At 43.7% G+C, this 23,674-nt stretch overlaps 1 protein-coding gene across 1 annotated transcript in view; it reads right to left on the bottom strand.

The window, feature by feature from the left end:
- Positions 1-23,674, bottom strand: part of col4a6 (collagen, type IV, alpha 6) — a 224,809-nt gene that overhangs the window by 79,589 nt on the left and 121,546 nt on the right. The window contains exon 4 of the mRNA XM_070449551.1: positions 21,589-21,663. Coding sequence (XP_070305652.1) covers positions 21,589-21,663 — 75 coding nt within the window. The remainder of the gene's footprint in view (positions 1-21,588; positions 21,664-23,674) is intronic.

The raw sequence follows: 23,674 nt of genomic DNA, 5'->3' as shown, positions 1-23,674 counted from the left end.
AATCGATTGGGAGGTTTATAACCTAATTAAAGAGATATGTTGTGCGGACACTACTCATCGTCACCCTAAATGCTCCTTTAATCACTGCCGTGGGCAAAACACAGTGTGCAGACAGTTATGGCAATTTATATTGGCCTCTCTCACAAAACCACCACACACACCACACACCACACCACACACACCACAACACACACACACACACACACACACACACACACACACACACACACACACACACACACACACACGAGTAGATAAGAATAGGACTGACTGATAGCATCTCCTCTAGTCATAGACCCTCTCTCAGCTCTTAGATTGAAAAAATTAAAAATAAATAAATTGTAATGACATTTTTGCATCTACTTATGCATTTTTAGATTTATTTGTATTTTGGTCCTTTAATATTAGTACTTTCAAAAAGTATACAAAAATGTCAAAACTTGATGTAAATGTATATATTTAGTTCAGGATTCAAATGGACATACATCCATAATTGCATGGCTCACTTCATTGAATCACACACAATTTAAAAAGGCCATTTCATAGAGGATGTAATAAACTGGACGTACTGGGAAGAGATGGTGATTCAGTCTAAATTCATTGTACTTCCCTTTAACCGTCATTTCCCGAAAGTCACTCTTTCCAACTCTCAACTCATTTTTCTCAGCTTCAGAAGCGGCTGCATTCTCCAAATTGTGTGTGGTTATCCTTAGATATATTCTCCAGACTTGTGTTCAGGTAATATTTTAAAATATATTGTCAAGTTTGTATTCTATATAATATTTGATGCGCATATTCAATGAGATATCACATCATTTGCATATTTGAATACAATATTTCCCAAGAAAGTATTGCTGTATTTGTGTCTACATTTACCTGTTAAAAGTTGATTGTGATGTGATTAAACGGGGGAAAAATACCCAGTTAGGGTTGGGGTGGCTGGCCTCAATAAGGAAGATTCACTTTAAATTTTATGTCCCAGTATTTTTCCTTTGAAGTTTGAGATGGTCCAGTATGTGAGTATTCCCAGTGGTTTGCCAGCTTAGCTCTTTAGCTCCCCTGTCCAACTAACTCTTAAAATTGTCATTCTTTCATTTTAACATGACACATTTCACACACTTCCATTACTCATTTGTTTCACCAGGTGTATCTGTTTTCTGTTCTCTGGGATACCTGGGGCCTAGTGGTTAGAGCGTTGGACTAGTAACCGAAAGGTTGCAAGATTGAATCCCCAAGCTGACAAGGTAAACATCTGTTGTTCTGCCCCTGAACAAGGCAGTTAACCCACTGTTCCTAGGCCGTCATTGAAAATAAAAATTTGTTCTTAACTGACTTGCCTAGTTAAATAAAGGAAAGAATATATATATACCTTGGCAACATGATCAATCTTGTTGTCGTGTTTTTCTAATCACTCACCCATATTTCTGAACACATTAATAAAGAAACATTTTAATTCAAGCAATGTTATATCTGTATATGTGGTTTCTCTGGCAGGGGGCTGGAGTGTTTGTGTTGATAATGATGTACTTTGTTACACACTACACACTACTAAAGTAACATTTCCTATTGAAGGGGAACCCTGGACATAATGCTGTTCGTGTTGTTGATATTGTACCTCGTAAAATAAATTAACCAATGACGTATCGTCTTTCATCCAGATGCTTCTCCTCCAATGAAACAGACTTTTATTACCACTGTCACGCCCTGACCTAAGAGATCCTTTTTATGTCTCTATTTTGGTTTGGTCAGGGTGTGATTTGGGGTGGGTATTCTATGTTCTTTCGTTCTATTATTTGTATTTCTATGTTTTGGCCGGGTAGGGTTCTCAATCAGGGACAGCTGTCTATCGTTGTCTCTGATTGAGAACCATACTTAGGTAGCCCTTTCTCCCACCTGTCTTTGTGGGAAGTTGTCTTTGTTTGTTGGCACTATAGCTTCACGGTTGTTTTGGATTGTTTATTGTTTTTGTCGGCATCATATAAATAAAGTAATATGCACGCTCACCACGCTGCACCTTGGTCCTGTTCCTTTGACGGCCGTGACAACCACGTCCACCAATTATAACTGAGTTCCGATTGTTAGCGTAGCGGTCTGAATGGCATGGTTTAATCCAACAGAAACCAAGAGCATTTATGAATGCTTTTCAAATGGCACCCTATTCTCTACATAGTGTACTATTTTTGACCAGGGTCTGTAGGGCTCTGGTCAAATGTAGTGAACTATGTAGGGGAGAAGGTGCCATTTGGGATGCACATTGAAATGAAGGCAGTGCTGAAATGAAATCCGAACTACTGTAACACAACTAACACAGTTTAAGTCGTTAATGTTAAAATAACATACAGATAAAAACGCAGATGTCATGTTGGGATTATTACTTTTTTTTTTTTTAAACACCTACATTTATCCCTTAGTCCCTCTAGACCAGGAGTATTCAACTCTTACCCTATGATGTCCGGAGCCTGCTAGGTTTCTGTTCTACCTGATAATTCATTTCACACACCTGGTGTCACAGGTCTAAATCAGTCCCTGACTAGAGGGGAACAATGAAACAATGCAGAGTTGAGTTGGAGGGCTCGAGATGCTAAAATAACTCACAGATGAAACGTTGACGTCATGTGGACAACTTTATCCTTCAAACACTTTATTAGTTGAATTCATTAGTTCTGTCTCTAGACATTTAGGGAAGGCCTTTTTGTTCTGTTATCTTTACATTACATTAAATCCCTTCACTATGAAACCTTTGAGAGGTACAGGGGGTCCGGGGAAAGTGGAGAAAAGGAAAGCGGGAAGATGTGGGTCACGTTCCGCTCACTTCGACACGTTTCTGCCATCATTACATGGTAGGAGAGAGAGAGCTTGGTCGAGTGGGAGTGTACAGCATGTGAGTGTGTTTGTTTCAGAAAGGGAATATGTGTCCTTGAACATAAGTATGACTGTACAAATGTGTGTGTGTGTGTGTGTGTGTGTGTGTGTGTGTGTGTTGCAGGGGGGGTGTGGGGGTCCTTCCAGCTGTGTTTAGGTTGGGATTGAGATTCCTGTGTGTTTTGTTAATACCCCGCTCAGGGGAGTGTGTGTAAGTGTGTGTAATATTGTGTGTGCCCAAAGCGTGGGACTCCTCCACTGTCCTGGTTCTCCTCTGTGTTATTGCTCCTCAACACACGGCTCCCCCTGACACCTAGGATGTGTTCCAAATGAGGGCGCATAGAGCTCTGGTCAAAAGTAGTGCAGTTTAGAGGGAAAAGGGTGCCATTTGGGACACTAACGAGCCTCTCTGACCAGGCTCATAGTGATACAACGTCTGGGAGCAAGAATAACAAATACCTACAGCCACTTATTTGTATTTCTTAAAGGGGTTAAGACTGAAAATCATTAGCAAAAAAGTGACAGGATCGGGAAATGCTGCTCTGAAATATCCAAAGTTCTACTGGCCTTGAAACCAAAAAACGTACACTACTGCACAACAGGTGAGAATATTGTGTGTGCCCAAAGCGTGGAAATGGCGCCGGAGAAGAAGGCAGACGTTTTACGTGTCCCCAACCGATTTGTGTTTTTTGTTTGTTTATTTGCGTTGTTTGTAACTTATTTTTTTAAACTTATTTTGTACATAATGTTGCCGCTACCGTCTCTTATGACCAAAAATAACTTCTGGACATCAGGACTGCGATTACTCACCACGGACTGGCAGAATCCTTTTTTTATTTGAATGAGTCCGACGAGCACGACGCGAACGATGTACCGCTTTCTCGGGAAAAGGCCCAGATCCCCGTGATTTGCATGAAGAGGAGGCGGAGAAAAAGGGGCCAGAGGGCGGGCTGCCTTCGGAGAATTCGTAGGCGATCGAATAAACCCCCACTTCCTTAAACTCTTCTAGCAAATGTGCAATCTTTGGAGAACACAAGATTAAACTACAACGGGACATTCAAAACTGTAATATCTTATGCTTCACAGAGTCGTGGCTGAACTACAACACCATCAACATACAGCTGGTTGGTTGTACGGTGTACCAGGCAGGATAGAACAGCGGCATTGAATGAGCTGTATTCCACCATAAGCAAACAAGAAAACGCTCACCCAGAGGCAGCGCTCCGACTAGCCGGGGACTTTAATGCAGGGAAACTTAAATTTGTTTTACCAAATTTCTATCAGCATGTTAAATGTGCAACCAGAGGGTACAAAGCTCTCCCTCGCCCTCCAAATCTGACCATAATTATATCCTCCTGATTCCAAGCAAAAATTAAAGCAGGAAGCACCAAAGACTAGATCAATAAAAAAGTGGTCAGATGAAGCAGATGCTAAGCTACAGGACTGTTTTGCTATCACAGACTGGACTATGTTCCGGGATTCTTCCAATGGCATTGAAGAGTACACCACATCAGTCATTGGCTTCATCAATAAGTGCATCGATGATGTCGTCCCCACAGTGACCGTACGTACATACCCCAACCAGAAGTCCTGGATTACAGGCAACATCCGCACTGAGCTAAAGGCTTGAGCTGCCGCTTTCAAGGAGCAGGACTCTAGCCCAGAAGCTTATAAGAAATCCCGCTATGCCCTCAGACGAAACATGAAACAGGCAAAGCGTCAATACAGGACTAAGATCGAATCGTATTACACCGGCTCTGAAGCTCGTCGGTGGCAGGTCTTGCAAACCATTACAGGCTACAAAGGGAAGCACAGCCGAGAGCTGCCTAGTGACACGAGCCTACCAGACAAGCTAAACTACTTCTATACTCGCTTCGAGGCAAATAACACTGAAACATGCATGAGAGCACCAGCTGTTCCGGAAGACTGTGTGATCACGCTCTCCGCAGCATTTGTGAGTAAGACCTTTAAACAGCTCAACATTCACAAGGCCGTAGGGCCGGACGGATTACCAGGACGTTTACTGCGAGCATGCGCTGACCAACTTGCAAATGTCTTCACTGACATTTTCAACCTCTCCCTGTCCGAGTCTGTAATACCAATATGTTTTAAGCAGACCACCATTGTGCCTTTGCCTAAGAAAGGCTGGTCATGGCTCACATCAACACCATTATCCCAGAAACCCTAGACCCACTCCAATTAGCATACCGCACCAACAGATCCACAGATGATGCAATTGCTATTGCACTCCACACTGCCCTTTTCCTCCTGGACAAAAAGGAACACCTATGTGAGAGTAAAATTAATTGACTACAGCTCCGCGTTCAGCACCATAGTGCCCTCAAAGCTCATCACCAAGCTAAGGACACTGGGACTAAACACCTCCCTCTGCAACTGGATCCTGGACTTCCTGACGGGCCACCCCCAGGTGGTAAGGGTAGGTAACAACACATCCCCCACGCTGATCCTCAACACGGGGGCCCCTCAGGGGTGCGTTCTTAGTCCCCTCCTATAATCCCTGTTCACTCATGACTGCATGGCCAGGCACGACTCCAACACCATCATTAAGTTTGCTGATGACACAACAGTGGTAGGCCTGATCACCGACAACGATGAGACAGCCTATAGGGAGAAGGTCAGATACCTGATCGTGTGGTGCAAGGACCACAACCTCTCCCTCAACATGATCAAGACAAATGAGATGATTGTGGACTACAGGAAAAGGAAGACCGAGCACGCCCCCATTCTCATCGACGGGGCTGTAGTGGAGCAGGATGAGAGCTTCAAGTTCCTTGGTGTCCACATCACCAACAAAATAACATACTCCAAGCACACCAAGACAGTTGTGAAGAGAGCACGACAAAACCTATTCCCCCTCAGGAGACTGAAAAGGTTTGGCATGGGTCCTCAGATCCTCAAAAGGTTCTACAGCTGACCCATCGAGAGCATCCTGACTGGTTGCATCCCTGCCTGGTATGGCAACTGCTCGGCCTCTGACCGCAAGGCACTACAGAGGGTAGTGTGAACGACCCAGTACATCACTGGGCCAAACTTCCTGCCATCCAGGACCTCTAAACCAGGTGATGTTAGAGGAAGGCCTTAAAAATTGCCTAAGACTCCAGCCACCCTAGTCATAGACTGTTCTCTCTGCTACCACACGGCAAGCGGTACCAGAGCGCCAAGTCTAGGTCCAAGAGACTTCTAAACAGCTTCTACCCTCAAGCCATAAGACTCCTGAAAACCTTATGAAATGGCTACCCAGACTATTTGCATTGCCCCTCCCCTTTTACACCGCTGCTACTCTCTGTTGTTATAATCTATGCATAGTCACTTTAATAACTCTACCTACATGTACATATTACCTCAACTAACCGGTGCCCCCGCACATTGACTCTGTACCGGTACCCCTCTGTATATTGTCTCAATATTGTTATTTTCCTGCTGCTGTTACTTGTTACCTTTATTTCTTATTCTTATCCGTATTTTTTTAACTGCATTGTTGGTTAGGGGCTCGTAAGAAAGAATTTCACTGTAAGGTCTACTACACCTGTTGTATTCGGCACATGTGACTAATAAAATGTGATTTGATTGGAGAAGGTGACTTCAGGTAATTTCATTTAAGTCTTTTAGTTCTATGAAATAAGATGTGCACCTACATGCCTCATATCCTGTCCGTACAGAAATATGGGTCTAGTTACCCACAAGCACACTGGTACAAAAGGTGGAGGGCACCTCAAAAGCCTTTTATGTATCAACTGGAATGTGCTCCTACATGCCTAACACATCCTTTCATTGGAGAGAAATGGGTTGAGTAGTTTGATGCCAAATAGGGCAGGGTAATCTCTGTGGAAAGGGGAAAATTGCATAAATGATTGTACACTACAGATTAAATTAGATGCTATAACTTCTAGAAGTAATCACACTGGAGGTCTGGATAAAGTCTATGTGTTCTCACGTGTAGACACACACAGACACACAGACACACAGACACACAGACACACAGACACACAGACACACAGACACACAGACACACAGACACACAGACACACACACACACAGACACACACACACACACACACCACACACACACACCACACACACTTGAGACTGGACTTGATTTTGGCTTTGACATGAGCGTCAATAGATGGTTAATACATGTTCTATAACAGAGTCCCAGACAGTCAAGTCCTTGTGAAGAGAAAGAGAGAATAATAAACATAAAAGAATGGAAAAAATATAATCAAAACCGCAACAAATATTTGTATTCCTTTCATCATTTATAAAGTGGTTCTCATCATGGTGGCGATCACCATCATCGTAAATCAGATCAGTTCTTTGATATGTTATATTAAATCCATGTCCCCTCTATGGACCTTTAATAGTGTATAAAACATGTATTTCAGTTCATATGACGGGGATAGTATAGGACGTAATTGAGTGTGACACATGTAACCAAGATTCTGAGGTTCTACAGTAAGAATGCAGAAATAGGTTCTGAAATGAGAAACAAGCTAAAGATGTGTATCAAGAGTCTCAGATGTAAGAGTGCTGATCTAGGATCAGGTCGCCCTTTTCCATGTAATGTTATTCATTGTGATCTAAAGGCAAACAGATCCCAAAATCAGCACTTCTGTGTTCTAAGTCAGGATGAGACAGAATTCACCAGAAGGGGCAGTGTAAGCATTGAAATCCACATACGAACAAAAAACCTCACGAACTTGATCTATGGTGACTATAGGGATAGTGAGTGAGAAAGATGACGGGAGGAAAGAAGGTTGAGAGAGAGTTGTCAGACGGCTATTGTCTGTCTCTAGTTTAATGACCAGCGTCGTCGTGGTGACCACTATCACCCGACCATACACCTGCCCGGACAGACCAGCAGTCTACTAGGGGTTAAAGGTCAGATAGGACAGGAGGGAGGGAGAAGGGGGGAGTCAGGAGGATGGCAGATAAGAAGAAAAGAGAGAGCGAGAGGTGGTATGGTGTGTGTGTTACATTTACATTTACATTTAAGTCATTTAGCAGAGCGCTCTTATCCAGAGCGACTTACAATTTGGTGCATTCACCTTATGATATCCAGTGGAACAACCACTTTACAATAGTGCATCTAACTCATTTAAGGGGAGGGGGGGGTTAGGAGGATTACTTTATCCTATCCTAGGTATTCCTTAAAGAGGTGGGGTTTCAGGTGTTCCCGGAAGGTGGTGATTGACTCCGCTGACCTGGCGTCGGTGAGGGAGTTTGTTCCACCATTGTGGGTGCCAGAGCAGCGAACAGTTTTGACTGGGCTGAGCGGAACTGTACTTCCTCAGAGGTAGGGAGGCGAGCAGGCCAGAGGTGGATGAACGCAGTGCCCTTGTTTGTGTGGGCCTGATCAGAGCCTGAAGGTACGGAGGTGCCGTTCCCCTCACAGCTCCGTAGGCAAGCACCATGGTCTGTAGCGGATGCGAGCCTTCAACTGGAAGCCAGTGGAGAGAGCGAGGAGCGGGTGACGTGAGAGAACTTGGGAAGGTTGAACACCAGACGGGCTGCGGCGTTCTGGATGAGTTGTAGGGGTTAATGGCACAGGCAGGGAGCCCAGCCAACAGCGAGTTGCAGTAATCCAGACGGGAATGACAAGTGCCTGGATTAGGACCTGCGCCGCTTCCTGTGTGAGGCAGGGTCGTACTCTGCGAATGTTGTAGAGCATGAACCTACAGGAACGGGTCACCGCCTTGATGTGAGTTGAGTGTTGCAGTTCAAAGTCAAAGTTAGTCCTCCTGAAGTTTAGTACGCCTGACCTGTAAGATAGTTTTAGGATGGGATGTTAAACGGGTGTCCTGACTCTCTGTGGTCACTAAAGATCCCATGGCACTTATCGTAAGAGTAGGGTGTTAACCCCGGTGTCCTGGCTAAATTCCATCTCCCCCATACCATCATGGCCACCCTAATCATCATCAGCTTCCAAATGGCTATCTTATCCTCCTCCTCCTCTCCCCTGTAACTGAGAATGTGTTAAATAAAAACAAATGGGTGAGGACCAACTCCCACCAATAAAAACAAATGCGTGAGAGTTGTCCTGCCAGGGCACTAGAACTTCAAAGTGTCTACTCACTGTACAGAGATGAATCTTTAGGAATGTTAGCTATGTTTACCCGCTTGCGCGAAACAAAGTAGAAAAGTCACAGATCACTCTGAAGCAACACATTTTTTTTAGAAGGGCAGTTGACTAAAAGGAATGAAAACCCTGTATCCCCTAACACACTATCATCATCACCAATTCGTCTATGTTATGATGAACTGATAAACATCCTGAGCCTGTCTTTGTGTTTGTGTCTATGCATGGACGGTGTTCGGGTCTGACCAACTCTGTGGGAGGTAAAAAGTCGCTCAAATTCTATACATCCATAATTTCTAAGTGTGTGTGCGTCTCATGGTGTGTGTGTGTGTACGTGTTTAGGTCAACCTGCTGTCAGCCTAAACAAAACTTAGTTCATGTTTAGACTGAACTAGAGGTTCTGCTTGGGCTAGAAGAGGTGGATCATGAACTGATAAAACAGAAAAATGCTTTTCAGAGAGAAGGGTTGAGGGGGCAGGTTGTTGCACACACACACACACACACACACACACACACACACACACACACACACACACACACACATACACATACACATACACATACACATACACATACACATACACACACACACACAGTCTGTACAGCTTATCCTAACCCTAACCCCTAACCCCTAACGTAATTCTAACCCTAATTCTAACCTTAACCATAAACCCCCTAGAAATAGCATTTGACATCGTGGAGCTAACAAAATGTTCCCAGTTAGTCAAATATCTGTTCGTTTACTAGTCTTCTGGTCCCCACAAGAATAGTTAAACACGTACACACACACACACTCTCTCTCTCTCTCTCTCTCTTGGCGTTCAACACGGGACTGTGAGTTGGAGGCCAGTCAGCAAAACGTGGACACGGCTAATAATGACAAAAACAACACATTAGAAAACATTTGGAGAGAGATGGAGGGAGTGAGAAAGAGATAGGAAGAGGGAGAGAGTGAGAGAGTAGTGTGCTCAAAGAGTTGTCATAGCGCCAGCTCTGATCTGCTCATTGTGCAATCAGAGTCACAATGTGTGTGTGTGTGCGTGTGTTTTTGTGTGTGTGTGTCTAGAAGACCCTCCATCTGCTCGTCAGCATCATCACTACCGCCTCCATCCCCTCATCTCCTCCCCATCGGTCTCTTTATCTGTCTGCCTCTCTATCTCGCCCCTCCCTCTCTGAGATAAGATTAAGGTAAGGAATTCGTTCAAGCAGGAGGTCCGGTGACGTACTCTTTCATCGAGGGGCCCAAGAGGGACAGAGGAAGATGGAGAAAGAGGGGGAGAGGGGAAGAGGGAGTTCACTATCCTCTCATGCCTAACCCCCTACTGGCTCTGTGCAGAAGTAAGCTTAATCACTTAAAGACTTTTAGAGTAACAACTATACACATTCTATTACACTGATCCTCTGTGTATTTGTAAAAGATCAGCAACAGATTTGGACTAAAGAAGCACTAAAGGCCACAAGGCTTTGATGATCTCAAATCCACACAGCTTTGCATTGTTTAATTTCCTACCTCTCCATTTCTCTCTCTCTCTCGCGCTCTCTTTCTTCCCCAAAGTGAAGACATATGTTTCAGGGCCCTGGGTCTTGGTGTGGTCCCTTGGGGCCCGAGGCCCTAAGCAGATAAAAGCCTGGTGTTGATGTTAGCAATGCTTAACACAAAGCATCCCGTTGTCCCTCCGCGACCTCTCACCTCTGGTGGAAACGGATGTTATTGTTTCTCTCTCTCTATTCCCATCCCCCCTCTCTCTCTCTCTCTCTCTCTCGAGGAACTACAGGACTCTAAGTCCTTCCACTCTGCTGGTGTGTCCATGTGTAAGAGGCTTTTCCCCCCCTATGGATAGAAGCTAAGGGTTAGTCTTGTAGCTAGGCCTAGGATAGAGATCGGGCTGAGATAAGGGGGGGGGGGGGTATCTGTATATATCAGTGTGTGTGTCCCATCTCCAGATTTATGGCCCTACAGTGTATACATTTATCACAGATGTTATTGTCTATATGTTTCCCTGCCAGCTGATCCTCCTCTGAGCCTAGACTCTAAATGGACATGTTCCAATATGTCACAGTATTATTTATTACATTAAGGCGTTTATAGTTAATAATCTGATTAGAAATCACTCGATGGTGCCGTCCTGGTATTGTATGGCATCATTGATTCAGAGACAGCTAAGACAAAGGGTAGAGGTGGAAATGTACATGGAGAATGACATAATGCAGCTGGCACGGTGTCCATTTTGGAGGGTGTAACTTGGGCCGAGGTGGCTAAGCAATGTGTACACTCTTAGAAAAAAAGCTAATATCTACAGCCTAAAAGGGTTCTTCGGCCTTTTTGATTTTTGATTCTTCTGGTTCCCCCAAAAGGGCTTCTACCTGGAACCAAAAGGGGTTCTACCTGAAACCAAAAGGGGTTATCTTATGGGGACAGCCAAAGAACCCTTTTGGAACCCTTTTTTTCTAAGAGAGTAAGATGGATGGTTGAGGTAGAGGTAGGATGCCTTTTGCCTGAGACACTGATCCCCACTTATGGTTATTGGTTGGTAGGCTGATCTGATCCCAGATATGTGGTTAATAGCTTCCAATGGAATAGGATGATACTCTGTAGGGCTTAGATACTGATCTTATGTCAGTTTGGCATTTCATCCCCTTATGGTTATGGTTATTATAATGGTAGGCTAATCTGATCCTATATCAGTAGATTAGAAGACAAACCTCCACTCAAACATGCTTCCAGTGCAAGTTTTGCTTATGGTTAAGGTTATGATTCAGGTGATATATTCCAATTTAAATACCTACGTCTACCTCAAGTGTGCTTCTAAATTTCCGCTTAAACTGATCTCATGTCTTTTTTTCCCTGTTAAGTCCCCATTGTGGCTGAAGTCTGTGGTAGTCTTATCTGATCCTAGATCTGTGGTTAAGACAAATGCCTCAAAACGTGCCTTTGGTACAGGAGAAAACTGAGCAGAGACAAACCAACACCCTCCACTTAGGGTTGGCGTTAAACAATGGGAGTGTGTGTGTGTGTGTGTGTGGAGCGTAATATAGTCGCCACTATGTTATTTGCTGCAAGGCCTCTATCCGTGTGTCTGTGTAAGTGTAGGCTGCAGCCACACTGTGTGTGTACTGCCTCAGACAGCCCTTAGGTAATTGTTGTTTGGATACAGACTGGGTACCGTAGAGGTAGTAAGTAGGTTCTTGTGCTGGTAAGACTAGTATGTCAGACTGCTGAAAGCCGCTAGGGAGCTGAGGCACAGACATGGACAAGGGGACTAATACATACACATGTACTGTATAGACCAACCCAACTCAATCTCTGGCGGTTGCGTTGGAATAGACACAGACATGGACATAAACACACAAACACACAAACATCCGACAGCTGCTCAGCACACCTACTGTAGGTCTGAGCCAACTGAGCGAGTGTGAGAGAGTGTGAGATGTTTGCAGCCCACTGGCGAAGCTAAAACTATTCACTTTTGATATCAGTTCATCTGACAACATAAAAGCTATTTCGTGGATTAGAAAAACAACGTGTGTGTGTGTGTGTGTGTTTGCGTGTGTGTGGAGCCTTTTAGCTTGCCAATAGAATGATAACTGCACCTCACAGAATAAATAACCAGATAGATCAAGGCCATGAGAGGCAAAACTGATCTAAAAGGTGCACTCAGTCAGAGTAGACTAAACATAGAGAATCAAAGAGAGAGAGAGAGAGATTGGGGGGTTGAGAGAGGGGGGAGGAGAGGGAGAGGGGAGGAGAGGGAGATGGGGAAAGAAAGAGAGAGAGATAGACAGGGACACAGAGAGAAAGAGCCCCAGAGAGAGAGAGAGAGAGAGAGGTACATTTTCTCTGTCCCCTGGGCTAAACAGCTTGTTCCAACTGGAGGTGGATATTCTGCCAAATTAATTGGAAATACTTTAGCATGATATGTTTCTACAATGTTTCTTTGGACCATGCCTGCAAGTGTCAAATCCACAGATAATGACTCATGTTATTGAACTTGACCATATAATTCAATGTTCTGTCCTGTAGCCATACCTAAATGACTCAACCTTACATCAATTGTTGAAAACATTAGCATGATACAGCGTGGGCGTGATCCAGATACTGGCAATGACAAATAATCCGCTTTGGCAAAGGGAGAAGGTCTGAACGAGGCTTGAGGCGTAGAAAACAGCCTCCCTGAGAGGTGAACCTATCTAACTCATCTAGATCTATACACACCACATCAGACCACCACAAACGTTTTGGCACGAGAGGAGTCTAGGGCATCTTTCCGGAGGGCATGAGTCAGGATGGAAGTCTCCACTCCACTTTCATACATTGCATCACCACATCCTCTTGCCCCTTCCATTATTCTTTCACTCCATCACCAGTTCCTGATCCTATTCTTGAACTCGTTTCTTCGCTGCGTGGGGTAAGAAGCCGAGTGATAACGTGAGGGTATGAGCCCTTCTAGCTGACATGACAGCTGAGTGGTCTACGAGGTAAGGACATGGTTAATTTCTGCGGTAGACAGTAGCTGTCAGCACGACGCCGTTGTGAACCCACACCGTGCTTTTTGACAACGCTATATCCTCCACCCCTAACTTAGAGGGTCTTCACATACTAGACTTTTCGTTAACAATACACATACACGGTGTACTTGCCATGTCTCGACCGCTACCTTCGGAACAGCGGAGGCTACTGCGGGGAGAATGGAATGGAACGGAGTGATTGGAATGGTATGAAACACATGAAAACCATGGGTTTGACACCATTCCATTTACTCCGTTCGGGCCATTATTACAAGCCATCCTCCCTTCAGCAGCCTCCACTGTTCTGGAGGTAGAACACGACACTCGCCCCCCCCACCCCCTCGAAGCAGGGCAGTGTAAACAGAATTGTCTCGTTGAGCCAACACTCTTACAGTATTTTTTTTGTTAGCATAGCAATGTTTTCGAAACAGCTGAAATGTAGTCATTTTCTTATTTTTATTTTTTTTAAACTTGTTTTATTACGTTTTACCTGAAATAATAGTAGCAGCCTGTTACATTCTGAAATTGTTGCCGTAGCTTTTGATCTCAACAGTGTTTTGTTTTTGTGCTTGACTGCACTGGGCCTAATAGCTGTATTATCAGCTAGTTTAATGTGTGCGGACGAGAAAATAAACTCTTTAATTTTCTGCACATGCTTGTGGATTTTAGCATTATTCGAGAGTGTAGTATGGTTTGGTTGCATTATTCAAAATTGTAGTATGTTTAAGAATTAAGTTGCTCGAACTGTTAAATAGTTTGTGCTTACTGGCTAGCGGCTACTGTGATATTTACCGTACATTTGAGCTGCGGACCCGAGAATATCGCATTGCCAGCCACGACGAAAGGTACGGAAAGGATGTAATGTGAAGTGAAAAGTAGAATTCTCTTTCGACCACCTGGCTCCTCAGACTCTCCTTCATATCCCGTAGTGGGAATAGGGCCTTAATGTCAAACTCCTTAGTGTCACACACATTAGCAGCAGTTAGCACTCGCTAGACGTCATGTTAAACATCTCACGTTCCTTTCTTCTATTCATCCGATCGCAAATCAACCCGTCGTAAAACAGATTTTTTATTTGTTTCTTTATCCCCTCCCCCGTATCAAAACAATTCTTGTTGGCAAGAGGGTGAGGTGAGGTTGCAGGCTTGGGTCCCAAATGGCACTCTATTCCCTATCTAGTACACTTCTTTTGACTAGGTTCTATAGAGCTCTGGTCAAACTTAGTGCACTGCGTAGAGAATAGGGTGCCATTTGAGACGCACACAAAATTCAGGGACATGATCTGGTCATGTTTTGTTAGGGGACGAGGGGCGTAGGTAGGGGTGAAGGGGGGGGGGAATTGGATAGGGGTGGGGCATGGGTCCACTAGTGTTCCTCCCTCTGGCATTTAGAATTTGGGAGTGATCGCTGGCACACACAGACAGACAGACACAGACACAGACAGACAGACTCTACAAGGTGTGGAGCAGTAGCAGGACAGAACAAACAGTGGCTTGGAGCGAGGCCAGAGCAGGTGAAGGAGCCACTGTCAGGCCTTAGGGAGAAACACAGGGTAACATCTCTGTTTGCCAACATCTAGACCTGCCTAGCCCAGAACACAGGGAAACATTCCTGTTGGCCAGCATCCAGATTTGTCTAGTCTGGGCATTGTCACTGCATGAGACCACGTTGGTAAAAGGTTATCAAGTGGCTTCAGGTGAGAAGCAGGGATAGTGTGTGTGTGAGTGCGGGCGTGAGTCCTCGAGCACTCGTATGTGTGTGTGCACTGTGTGTGTGTGTTTGTGTCTAATTCTCTCAGATCAGGGACAGGTAAGGTAATTGACTACGACTATTACTAGCCTGCAGGTATCAACTTCAGCAAAGGGCTGAACACACCTAGACAGCTAGACAGGTATTGTTAGGACCTGTTTAGCTTGGACTCTCCTATATACCGTGGAGATGAGGACAGAAGATAAAATAAACCAGCCATCATTGCAGCAACAGCAGAGGATATTTTTCTGAGAGTATTAAAGTAATAATCTGCGTAAGTGTGCAAAACATGTCTGGCTAATGTCTATCTTTTTAGAATGACTGATTCGTTTACTCTCATGAACTATAACGGTCATAACGGTGATATTAGTGCGTAGGCACGCTTTTAAAGGAGAGTTGAAGTGTGTATGTATGCGTGTATGTGCGTGCATCTGACAAAAAGAAACACAAACTATATTACATTCATACCACCTTTGCTTTTCTTGAAATAACCCTTTCACTTTCTTTTCTCACTAGCACTGATTTTGCTCATAGCTACTTTACTGAGGAAAAAAATATGAATGCACTAACTGTTTGAATGCACTAACTGTAAGTCGCTCTGGATAAAAGCGCCTGCTGAATGACTGAAATGTAAAATGTACTGTTAATATATGACACAACACAACTAATGTTTAGGTTTGTTGGAGAAGAAAAACATGTAATTTTTACTATCTTGTCTCATCGCTACAACTCCTGTACGGGCTCGGAAGAGACAAAGGTCGAAAGCCATGCGTCCTCTGAAACACAACCCAACCAAGCCGCACTGCTTCTTAACACAGCGCGCATCCAACCTGGAAGCCAGCCGCACCAATGTGTCGGAGGAAACACCGTGCACCTGGCGACAGGTTAGCGTGCACTGCGCCCGGCCCGCCACAGGAGTCGCTGGTGCGCGATGAGACAAAATATCCCTACCGGCCAAACCCAGACGACGCTAGGCCAATTGTGCATCGCCCCACGGACCTCCCGGTCGTGGCCGGATGCGACAGAGCCTGGGCGCGAACCCAGAGTCTCTGGTGGCACAGCTAGCGATGCAGTGCCCTAGACCACTGCGCCAGCCGGGAGGCCCGAAAAACATGTAATTTGACCAAAGCTGTCATTTCTGAAGGTGACTACAACATTTAGACAACACCTCACCTCGCCCCTACCTGGGCTTGAACCTGGGCTTGAACCTGGGCTGCACACATCAACAACTGACACCCACGAAGCATCGTTACCCATCGCGCCACAAAAGCCTCGGCCCTTGCAGAGCAAGGGGAACCACTACTTCAGGTCTCAGAGCGAGTGACGTCACCCGATTTAAACGCTATTAGCGCACACCACCGCTAACTAGCTAGCCATTTCACATCGGTTACACTCACCCCCCTTTTGACCTCCTTTTCCGCAGCAACCAGTGATCCGGGTCAACAGCGTCAATGTAACAGTATTGCTTCCGTCCCTCTCCTCGCCCCAATCTGGGCTCTGCACACATCAACAACAGCCACCCTCGAAGCATCGTTACCCATCGCGCCACAAAAGCCGCGGCCCTTGCAGAGCAAGGGGAACAACTACTTCAAGGTCCTCAGAGCGAGTGACGTCACCAATTGAAACGCTATTAGCGCGCACCACCGCTAACTAGCTAGCCATTTCACATCGGTTACACTTACACAGTGCCTTCAGAAAGTATTCAGACCCCTTGACTTTTTCCACTTATTGTTACGTTACGGCCTTATAATAAAATGGATTAGATTTTTAAAAATCCTCAAATCTACACACAATACCCCATAAATAATAAAAGCAAAAACTGTTTTTTTGAAAATAATTATTTACATAAGTATTCAGACCCTTTGCTATAAGACTCGAAATTGAACTCAAGTGACCTGCTTCCATTGATCATCCTTGAGATGTTTCTACAACTTTGAGTCCACCTGTGGTAAACTCAATTGATTGAACATGATTTGGAAAGGCACACACCTGTCTATATAAGGTCCCACTGTTGACAGTGCATGTCAGAGCAAAAACCAAGCCATGAGGTGGAAGGAATTGTCTGTAGAGCTCAGAGACAGGATTGTGTCACGGCACAGGTCTGGGGAAGGGCACCAAAAAATGTCTGCAGCATTGAAGGTACACAAGAACACAGTGGCCTCCATCATTCTTAAATGAAATAAGTTTGGAACCACCAAGGCTCTTCCCAGAGCTGGCCGCCGAGCCAAACTGAGGAATCCCGGGAGAAGGGCCTTGGTCAGTCAGGTGACCAAGAACCCGATGGTCACTCTGACAGAGCTCTAGAGTTCCTCTGTGGAGATGGGAGAAACTTCCAGAAGGACAACCATCTCTGCAGCACTCCACCAATCAGGCCTTTACGGTAGAGTAGCCAGACGGAAGCCACTCCTTAGTAAAAAGGCACATGACAGCTCGCTTGGAGTTTGCCAAAAGGCACCTAAAGGACTCTCAGACCATGAGAAACAAGATTCTCTGGTCTGATGAAACCATGATTGAACTCTTTGGCCTGAATGCCAAGGGTCACATCGTGAGGAAACCTGGCACCATCCCTACAGTGAAGCATGGTGGTGGTAACATCATGCTGTGGGGATGATTTTCAGCGGCAGGGACTGAGAGACTAGTCAGGATCGAGGCAAAGATGAACGGAGCAAAATACAGAGAGACCCTTGATGAAAACCTGCTCCAGTGCGCTTAGGACCACAGACTGGGGCAAAGGTTCACCTTCCAACAGGACAATGACCCTAAGCACACAGCCAAGACAACGCAGGAGTGGCTTCAGCTTATAAGAAATCCCGCTATGCCCTCCGACAAACCATCAAACAGGCAAAGCGCCAATACAGGACTAAGATTGAATCGTACTACACCGACTCCGATGCTTGTCGGATGTGGCAGGGCCTGCAAACTATTACAGATTACAAAGGGAAGCACAGCCGCGAGCTGCCCAGTGACACGAGCTTACCAGACGAGCCCAATCACTTCAAGGCAAGCAACACTGAGGCATGCATGAGAGCATCAGCTGTTCCAGTCGACTGTGTGATCATGCTCTCCGTAGCCGATGTGAGTAAGACCTTGAAACAGGTCAACATGGCCAGATGGATTACCAGGACGTGTGCACCGGGCATGTGCTGACCAACTGGCAGGTGTCTTCACTGACATGTCCCTGATTGTGTCTGAAATACCAACGTTTCAAGCAGACCACCATAGTCCCTGTGCCCAAGAACACTAAGGTAACCTATCCCTCAACGTAATCAAGACAAAGGAGATGATTGTGGACTACAGGAAAAGGAGGACCGAGCACGCCCCCATTCTCATCGAAGAGGCTGTAGTGGAGCAGGTTGAGAGCTTCAGGTTCCTTGGTGTCCACATCACCAACAAACTAACATGGTACAAACACACCAAGACAGTTGTGAAGAGGGCACGACAAAACCTATTCCTCCTCAGGAGAGTGAAAAGATTTGGCATGGGTCCTCAGATCGTCAAAAGGTTCTACAGCTGCAATATCGAGAGCATCCTGACTGGTTGCATCACTGCCTGGTATGGCAACTGCTCGGCCTCCGACCGCAAGGCTCTCTATACCAGGCGGTGTCAGAGGAAGGCCCTAAAAATTGTCAAAGACCCCAGCCACCCCAGTCATAGACTGTTCTCTCTGCTACCGCATGGAAAATGGTACCGGAGCGCCAAGTCTAGGACCAAAAGGCTTCTCAACAGCTTTTACCCCCAAGCCATAAGACTCCTGAATAGGTGACCAAATGGCTACCCGGACTATTTGCATTGTGTCCCGCCACCCCGCACCCGCCAACCCACTCTTTAACGCTGCTGCTACTCTCTGTCATCTATGCATAGTCACTTTAACTATACCTACATATTACCTCAATCAGCCCGACTAACCGGTGCCCCCGCACATTGACTCTGTACCGGTACCACCTATATATATCCTCGCTACTGTTATTTTCACTGTCATTTTACTTTTTATTTTTGAATTCTTTACTTATATATTGTTTACCTAATACCTATTTTTTACTCAAAAATGGCACTGTTGGTTAGGGCTTGTAAGTAAGCATTTCAACACCTGTTGTATTCGGCGCACGTGACAAATAAACTTTGTTTTGATTTGAACAAGTCTCAGAATGTACTTGAGTGGCCCAGCCAGAGCCCGGACTTGAACCTGATCGAACATCTTTGGAGAGACCTGAAAATAGCTGTGCAGCAACACTCCCCATCCAACCTGACAGAGCTTGAGAGGATCTGCAGAGAGGAATGGGAGAAACTCCCCAAATACAGGCGTGCCAAGCCTATATCGTCATACCCAAGATGCTGTAACTGCTGCCAAAGGTGCTTCAACAAAGTACTTAGTAAAGGGTCTGAATACTTATGTAAATGTAATATTTCAGTTTTTAATTTGTAATAAATTTGCCAAAAATTATTAAAACCTCTTTTTGCTTATCATTATGGGGTATTGTGTGTAGATTGATGAGGAGGAAAAACGATTTAATTAATTTTAGAATAAAGCTGTAACATAACAAAATGTGGAAAAAGTCAAGTAGTCTAAAAAACTTTCCAAAGGCACTGTACCAGACTTTCAATGCAACAGTATGTGTTTTCTGACTTTGTTTTGCAAGAACCACAACTACTTTCTAGTACTTAAAGTATTTGACCCAGGTCCGCTTTGAACTTCATAAAACACATTTAATTGTACCTATCCGGTGTATGCGACAATAAAACATTTTTCTTTTAAATAAACAATTGTGACATGCGTGGATATGGACGAGAAGCCAAGATAGTGCCTCCTGTAGTAGGAGAGGAAGAATAGATGTGTGACTCGTTTCAGGAAACTAGGTGTATGTCGCGCGTCACTACTGCACAGGAGAGCCATTCGAACGTAAAAATAAATGTTTTATAGAAATGCCTTCTGGAACATGTGAACTTTCATTTGCCATTCAAATCTAGCTAGCTACATTTTCAGATATCATACGTTTCTAATTTTGTCAGAAAGTTGTTTTCATTGTAAGTTAAAGTGTACTGTTAGCTAGCTAGAGAACGCTAGCTGGCTGGTTCGCTAGCTAACGTTACGTGTATGATCTGTGTAGTAATATTATTCGTATCTCAGAGCCATTTGCATTGCTAATTATAACCTAATATTAGCTAGCTAGCTAACATTGAACCTAGTTGGTTAGCTTTAGCTACCTGCATATTCATGCAGGGTAGTAACGTTATGAGTTGGGATTATTACTCATTGTTTAGGTAGCTAACATGTTTAAACAAAAGACCCACTATGCAAGTAGCCATTTCACTGTACCGTTTACACCTTCTGTATCCTGTGCATGTGACAAAAAAACATAGATTTGATTTGATATAGCGTGTGTTTACCAGAGACAGTAATTTGAAGAACAACATGACCTGCAACAAAGTCAAATTAGGATATAACGTTAGGCTAATGAGACAGTGTCCAAGTTCTAAAATTCTCCAGTAGAATGTCCTACTTTTATTTCGTCACACTCACAACCGTAAGCTATTTTCTGTAATTATCTCGCCATTAACTTGTAAATAACGATCTTGTCGTGAGTTTATTTTCCTGAAATAATGAACACAAATTAGCTAAAGTTAAGATGCTGTCATATGGTCATTATTTGAACTGTCTAGCCAGCTAACTTAACATTAGCTAGCTAGCTAACAAGCTTGAAATGAAATAAAACATTGTTTAGAAAGTTGCTTTTAGTTGCCTGGTTTGCTAGGTTGACATATACTAAATTCATTTTTAAACGGATAGGTTTATTGGTGTTAAAATACACCAGTTATGCTATTTTGGATGACCAGGCTGCTGACGTCTTTCAGCCTGTTGTTTTTGTGTTTATACTTTTACATAATGACAATGACAAGTTTCATGTCGGATGACAATAGAATGTTCATGAGGTGACTGCGACAACTTTCTACAGACATGTTCGATAGACGTAGTATAAACCAGCCTTCAGTCTTGAAGTCATTGGTTGTTTAATACACTACCATACTCACTCTGTTTAGCACATGGCCTCACATGTGAATCCTTAAAGAGATGGGTGGGGCTAAAGCTTAAGAGGGTGTGAAGAAGAGCTCTCCAATAGGTGTATCAAAACATTCAAGGGCCATTTTCTCAAAAGTGGGGTTACAAGTTTATCAACTTTCAAAGCAGAATTACTTTCCCATTGTTCCTCAACTGTAGTCTATGATATACGATTTTCTAGATACAAGTCTCTATTTTTATCCAATGTAAAAAAATAAAAAATGTTATGTTATGGTACATAAGACTGAATCGAGCGGGTCGGTCACAGATGTGAATGTGTGTGAGAGGGAGAGAGAATAGAGATGTATTCATGTCTTACCCTGCTGCCTTTCTCTGGGTTACAATTGCATCCCCCACTACAGTCCAACCCATTACACGGTTCTCCTGTAGTGCCCTGGAGAGAGAGAGAGAGAGAGAGAGAGAGAGAGAGACCGTTAGTATTACATTATGTACTGTATGCCATTAAGCAGACACTTTTATCCAAAGCGTCTTGAGGCGTGAATACATTTTCATATGGTTGGCCTTAGTGGGAATCAAGCCCCATGCAAGCTACATGCAAGCCCAATGCTCTACCAACTGAGCCAGGAAGGAGAGATAGAGAGACCCGCAGTGTCCAATCACAGCAGTATGATTTGTGTCCGTTGCCATGACAAAAGGGAAACCAGTGGAGCACAAACAACATAGTAAATACAACCTACAGTGCCTTCGGAAAGTATTCAGATCCCTTGACTTTTTCCACATTTTGTTACGTTACAGACTTATTCTAAAATGTATATATTTTTTAAATTCCCACCATCACTCTACACACAATACCCCGTAATGACAAAGCTAAAACAGGTACACTCTAGAGCTCTGTCAGAGTGTCCAACGAGTTCTTGGTCACCTCCCTGACCAAGCCTCTTCTCCCCCGATTGTTCAGTATGGCTGGGCAGCCAGCTCTAGGAAGAGTCTTGGTGGTTCCATATTTCTTCCATTTAAGAATGATGGAGGACAGTGTTCTTGGGGACCTTCAATGCTGCAGACAATTTTTGGTACCCTTCCCCAGATCTGTGCCTCGACACAATCCTGTCTCGGAGCTCTACAGACAATTCCTTCCACCTCATGGCTTGGTTTTTGCTCTGACATGCACTGTGAACTGTGGTACCTTATATAGACAGGTGTGCCTTTACAAATCATGTCCAATCAATTGAATTTACCACAAGTGGACTCCATTCAAGTTGTAGAAACATCTCAAGGATGATCAATGGAAACAGGATGTACCTGACCTCAATGTCAAGTCTCATAGCAAAGATTATGAATATATATGTAAATAAGGTATTTCGGTTTTTTATTTTTAATACATTTGCAAAAATTCCCCAAAATCTGTTTTCGCTTTGCCATTATGGGGTATTGTGTGTTATTTATTTAATACATTTTGGAATAAGGCTGTAACTTAACAAAATGTGGAAAAAGTCAAGGGGTCTGAATACTTTTCCATTTTATACTTTAACTACGTGCACACTTTTAGAACACTGTACATAGCCAATAATATAACATTCGAAATGTCTATATGCTTTTAAAACTTTTGTGAGTGTAATGTTTACTCTTGTTTCCCTTGTTTATTTCCCTTTTGTTTTATTGCCTATTCCAGTTACTTTGGCAATGTAAACATATGTTTCCCATGCCAAAAAAGCCCTTTGAATTTAATTGAATTGAGAGAGAGAGCGAGAGAGAGAGAGAGAACCACATGCAGTACCAGGCTTAACCTCTAGGACAATACTTTCAAGTGCTGCATTTGATTTGATTTTCTTTGCCGGGTACAATTGAACCAATGGAATAATATAGAATAAGTGTTTGATCTATGTTTTTGATCCACATCTGCTAACAAATATCTTATCACGATGAAAAATGTTATATGAGGAATAAACAACCGCCATGCTTTTTTGTTCAAGATGTGTAGTGGGTTTGATTATCCCACTGAAACAAACACACAACATGTTTAACATATTGTAAATGATCAGAAATAGAGAGGAAAAGACTGGGTGCCACATACCAGGACAGTCTAACCACTATCTGATAAGTAGAGCTCTTACATGGGGAATACATATGGGATCTGCTATCATAGTTTATCAATCATGCGTCAACCTTAATGCAGCTTTTGCTCAAAATGAATACACATTTTAAACTTCTCCCCCTGCCTATTTCAATAATCACATCAAACTTTATTTATAAAGCACATTTCTTACAGAAAGGGGATGCATTTCAAAGTCCTAAATAAAATAATAAAAGGTGAGAAAGATAAAAACTAGACAAATTAAAAAATAGTAAAACAAAGTTAGACAAATTAAAATAGTAAAACAAAGTTAGACAAATTAAAATAGTAAAAAAAGAATACTAATAACAGTGGACTGAGAGATGCATTAAAA

Source organism: Salvelinus sp. IW2-2015, linkage group LG3 (assembly GCF_002910315.2).
Source record: "Salvelinus sp. IW2-2015 linkage group LG3, ASM291031v2, whole genome shotgun sequence".
Classification (NCBI taxonomy): domain Eukaryota; kingdom Metazoa; phylum Chordata; class Actinopteri; order Salmoniformes; family Salmonidae; genus Salvelinus; species Salvelinus sp. IW2-2015.
The sequence above is the reverse complement of the archived record's forward strand: the minus strand, read 5'-3'. Positions and strand labels throughout refer to the sequence as shown.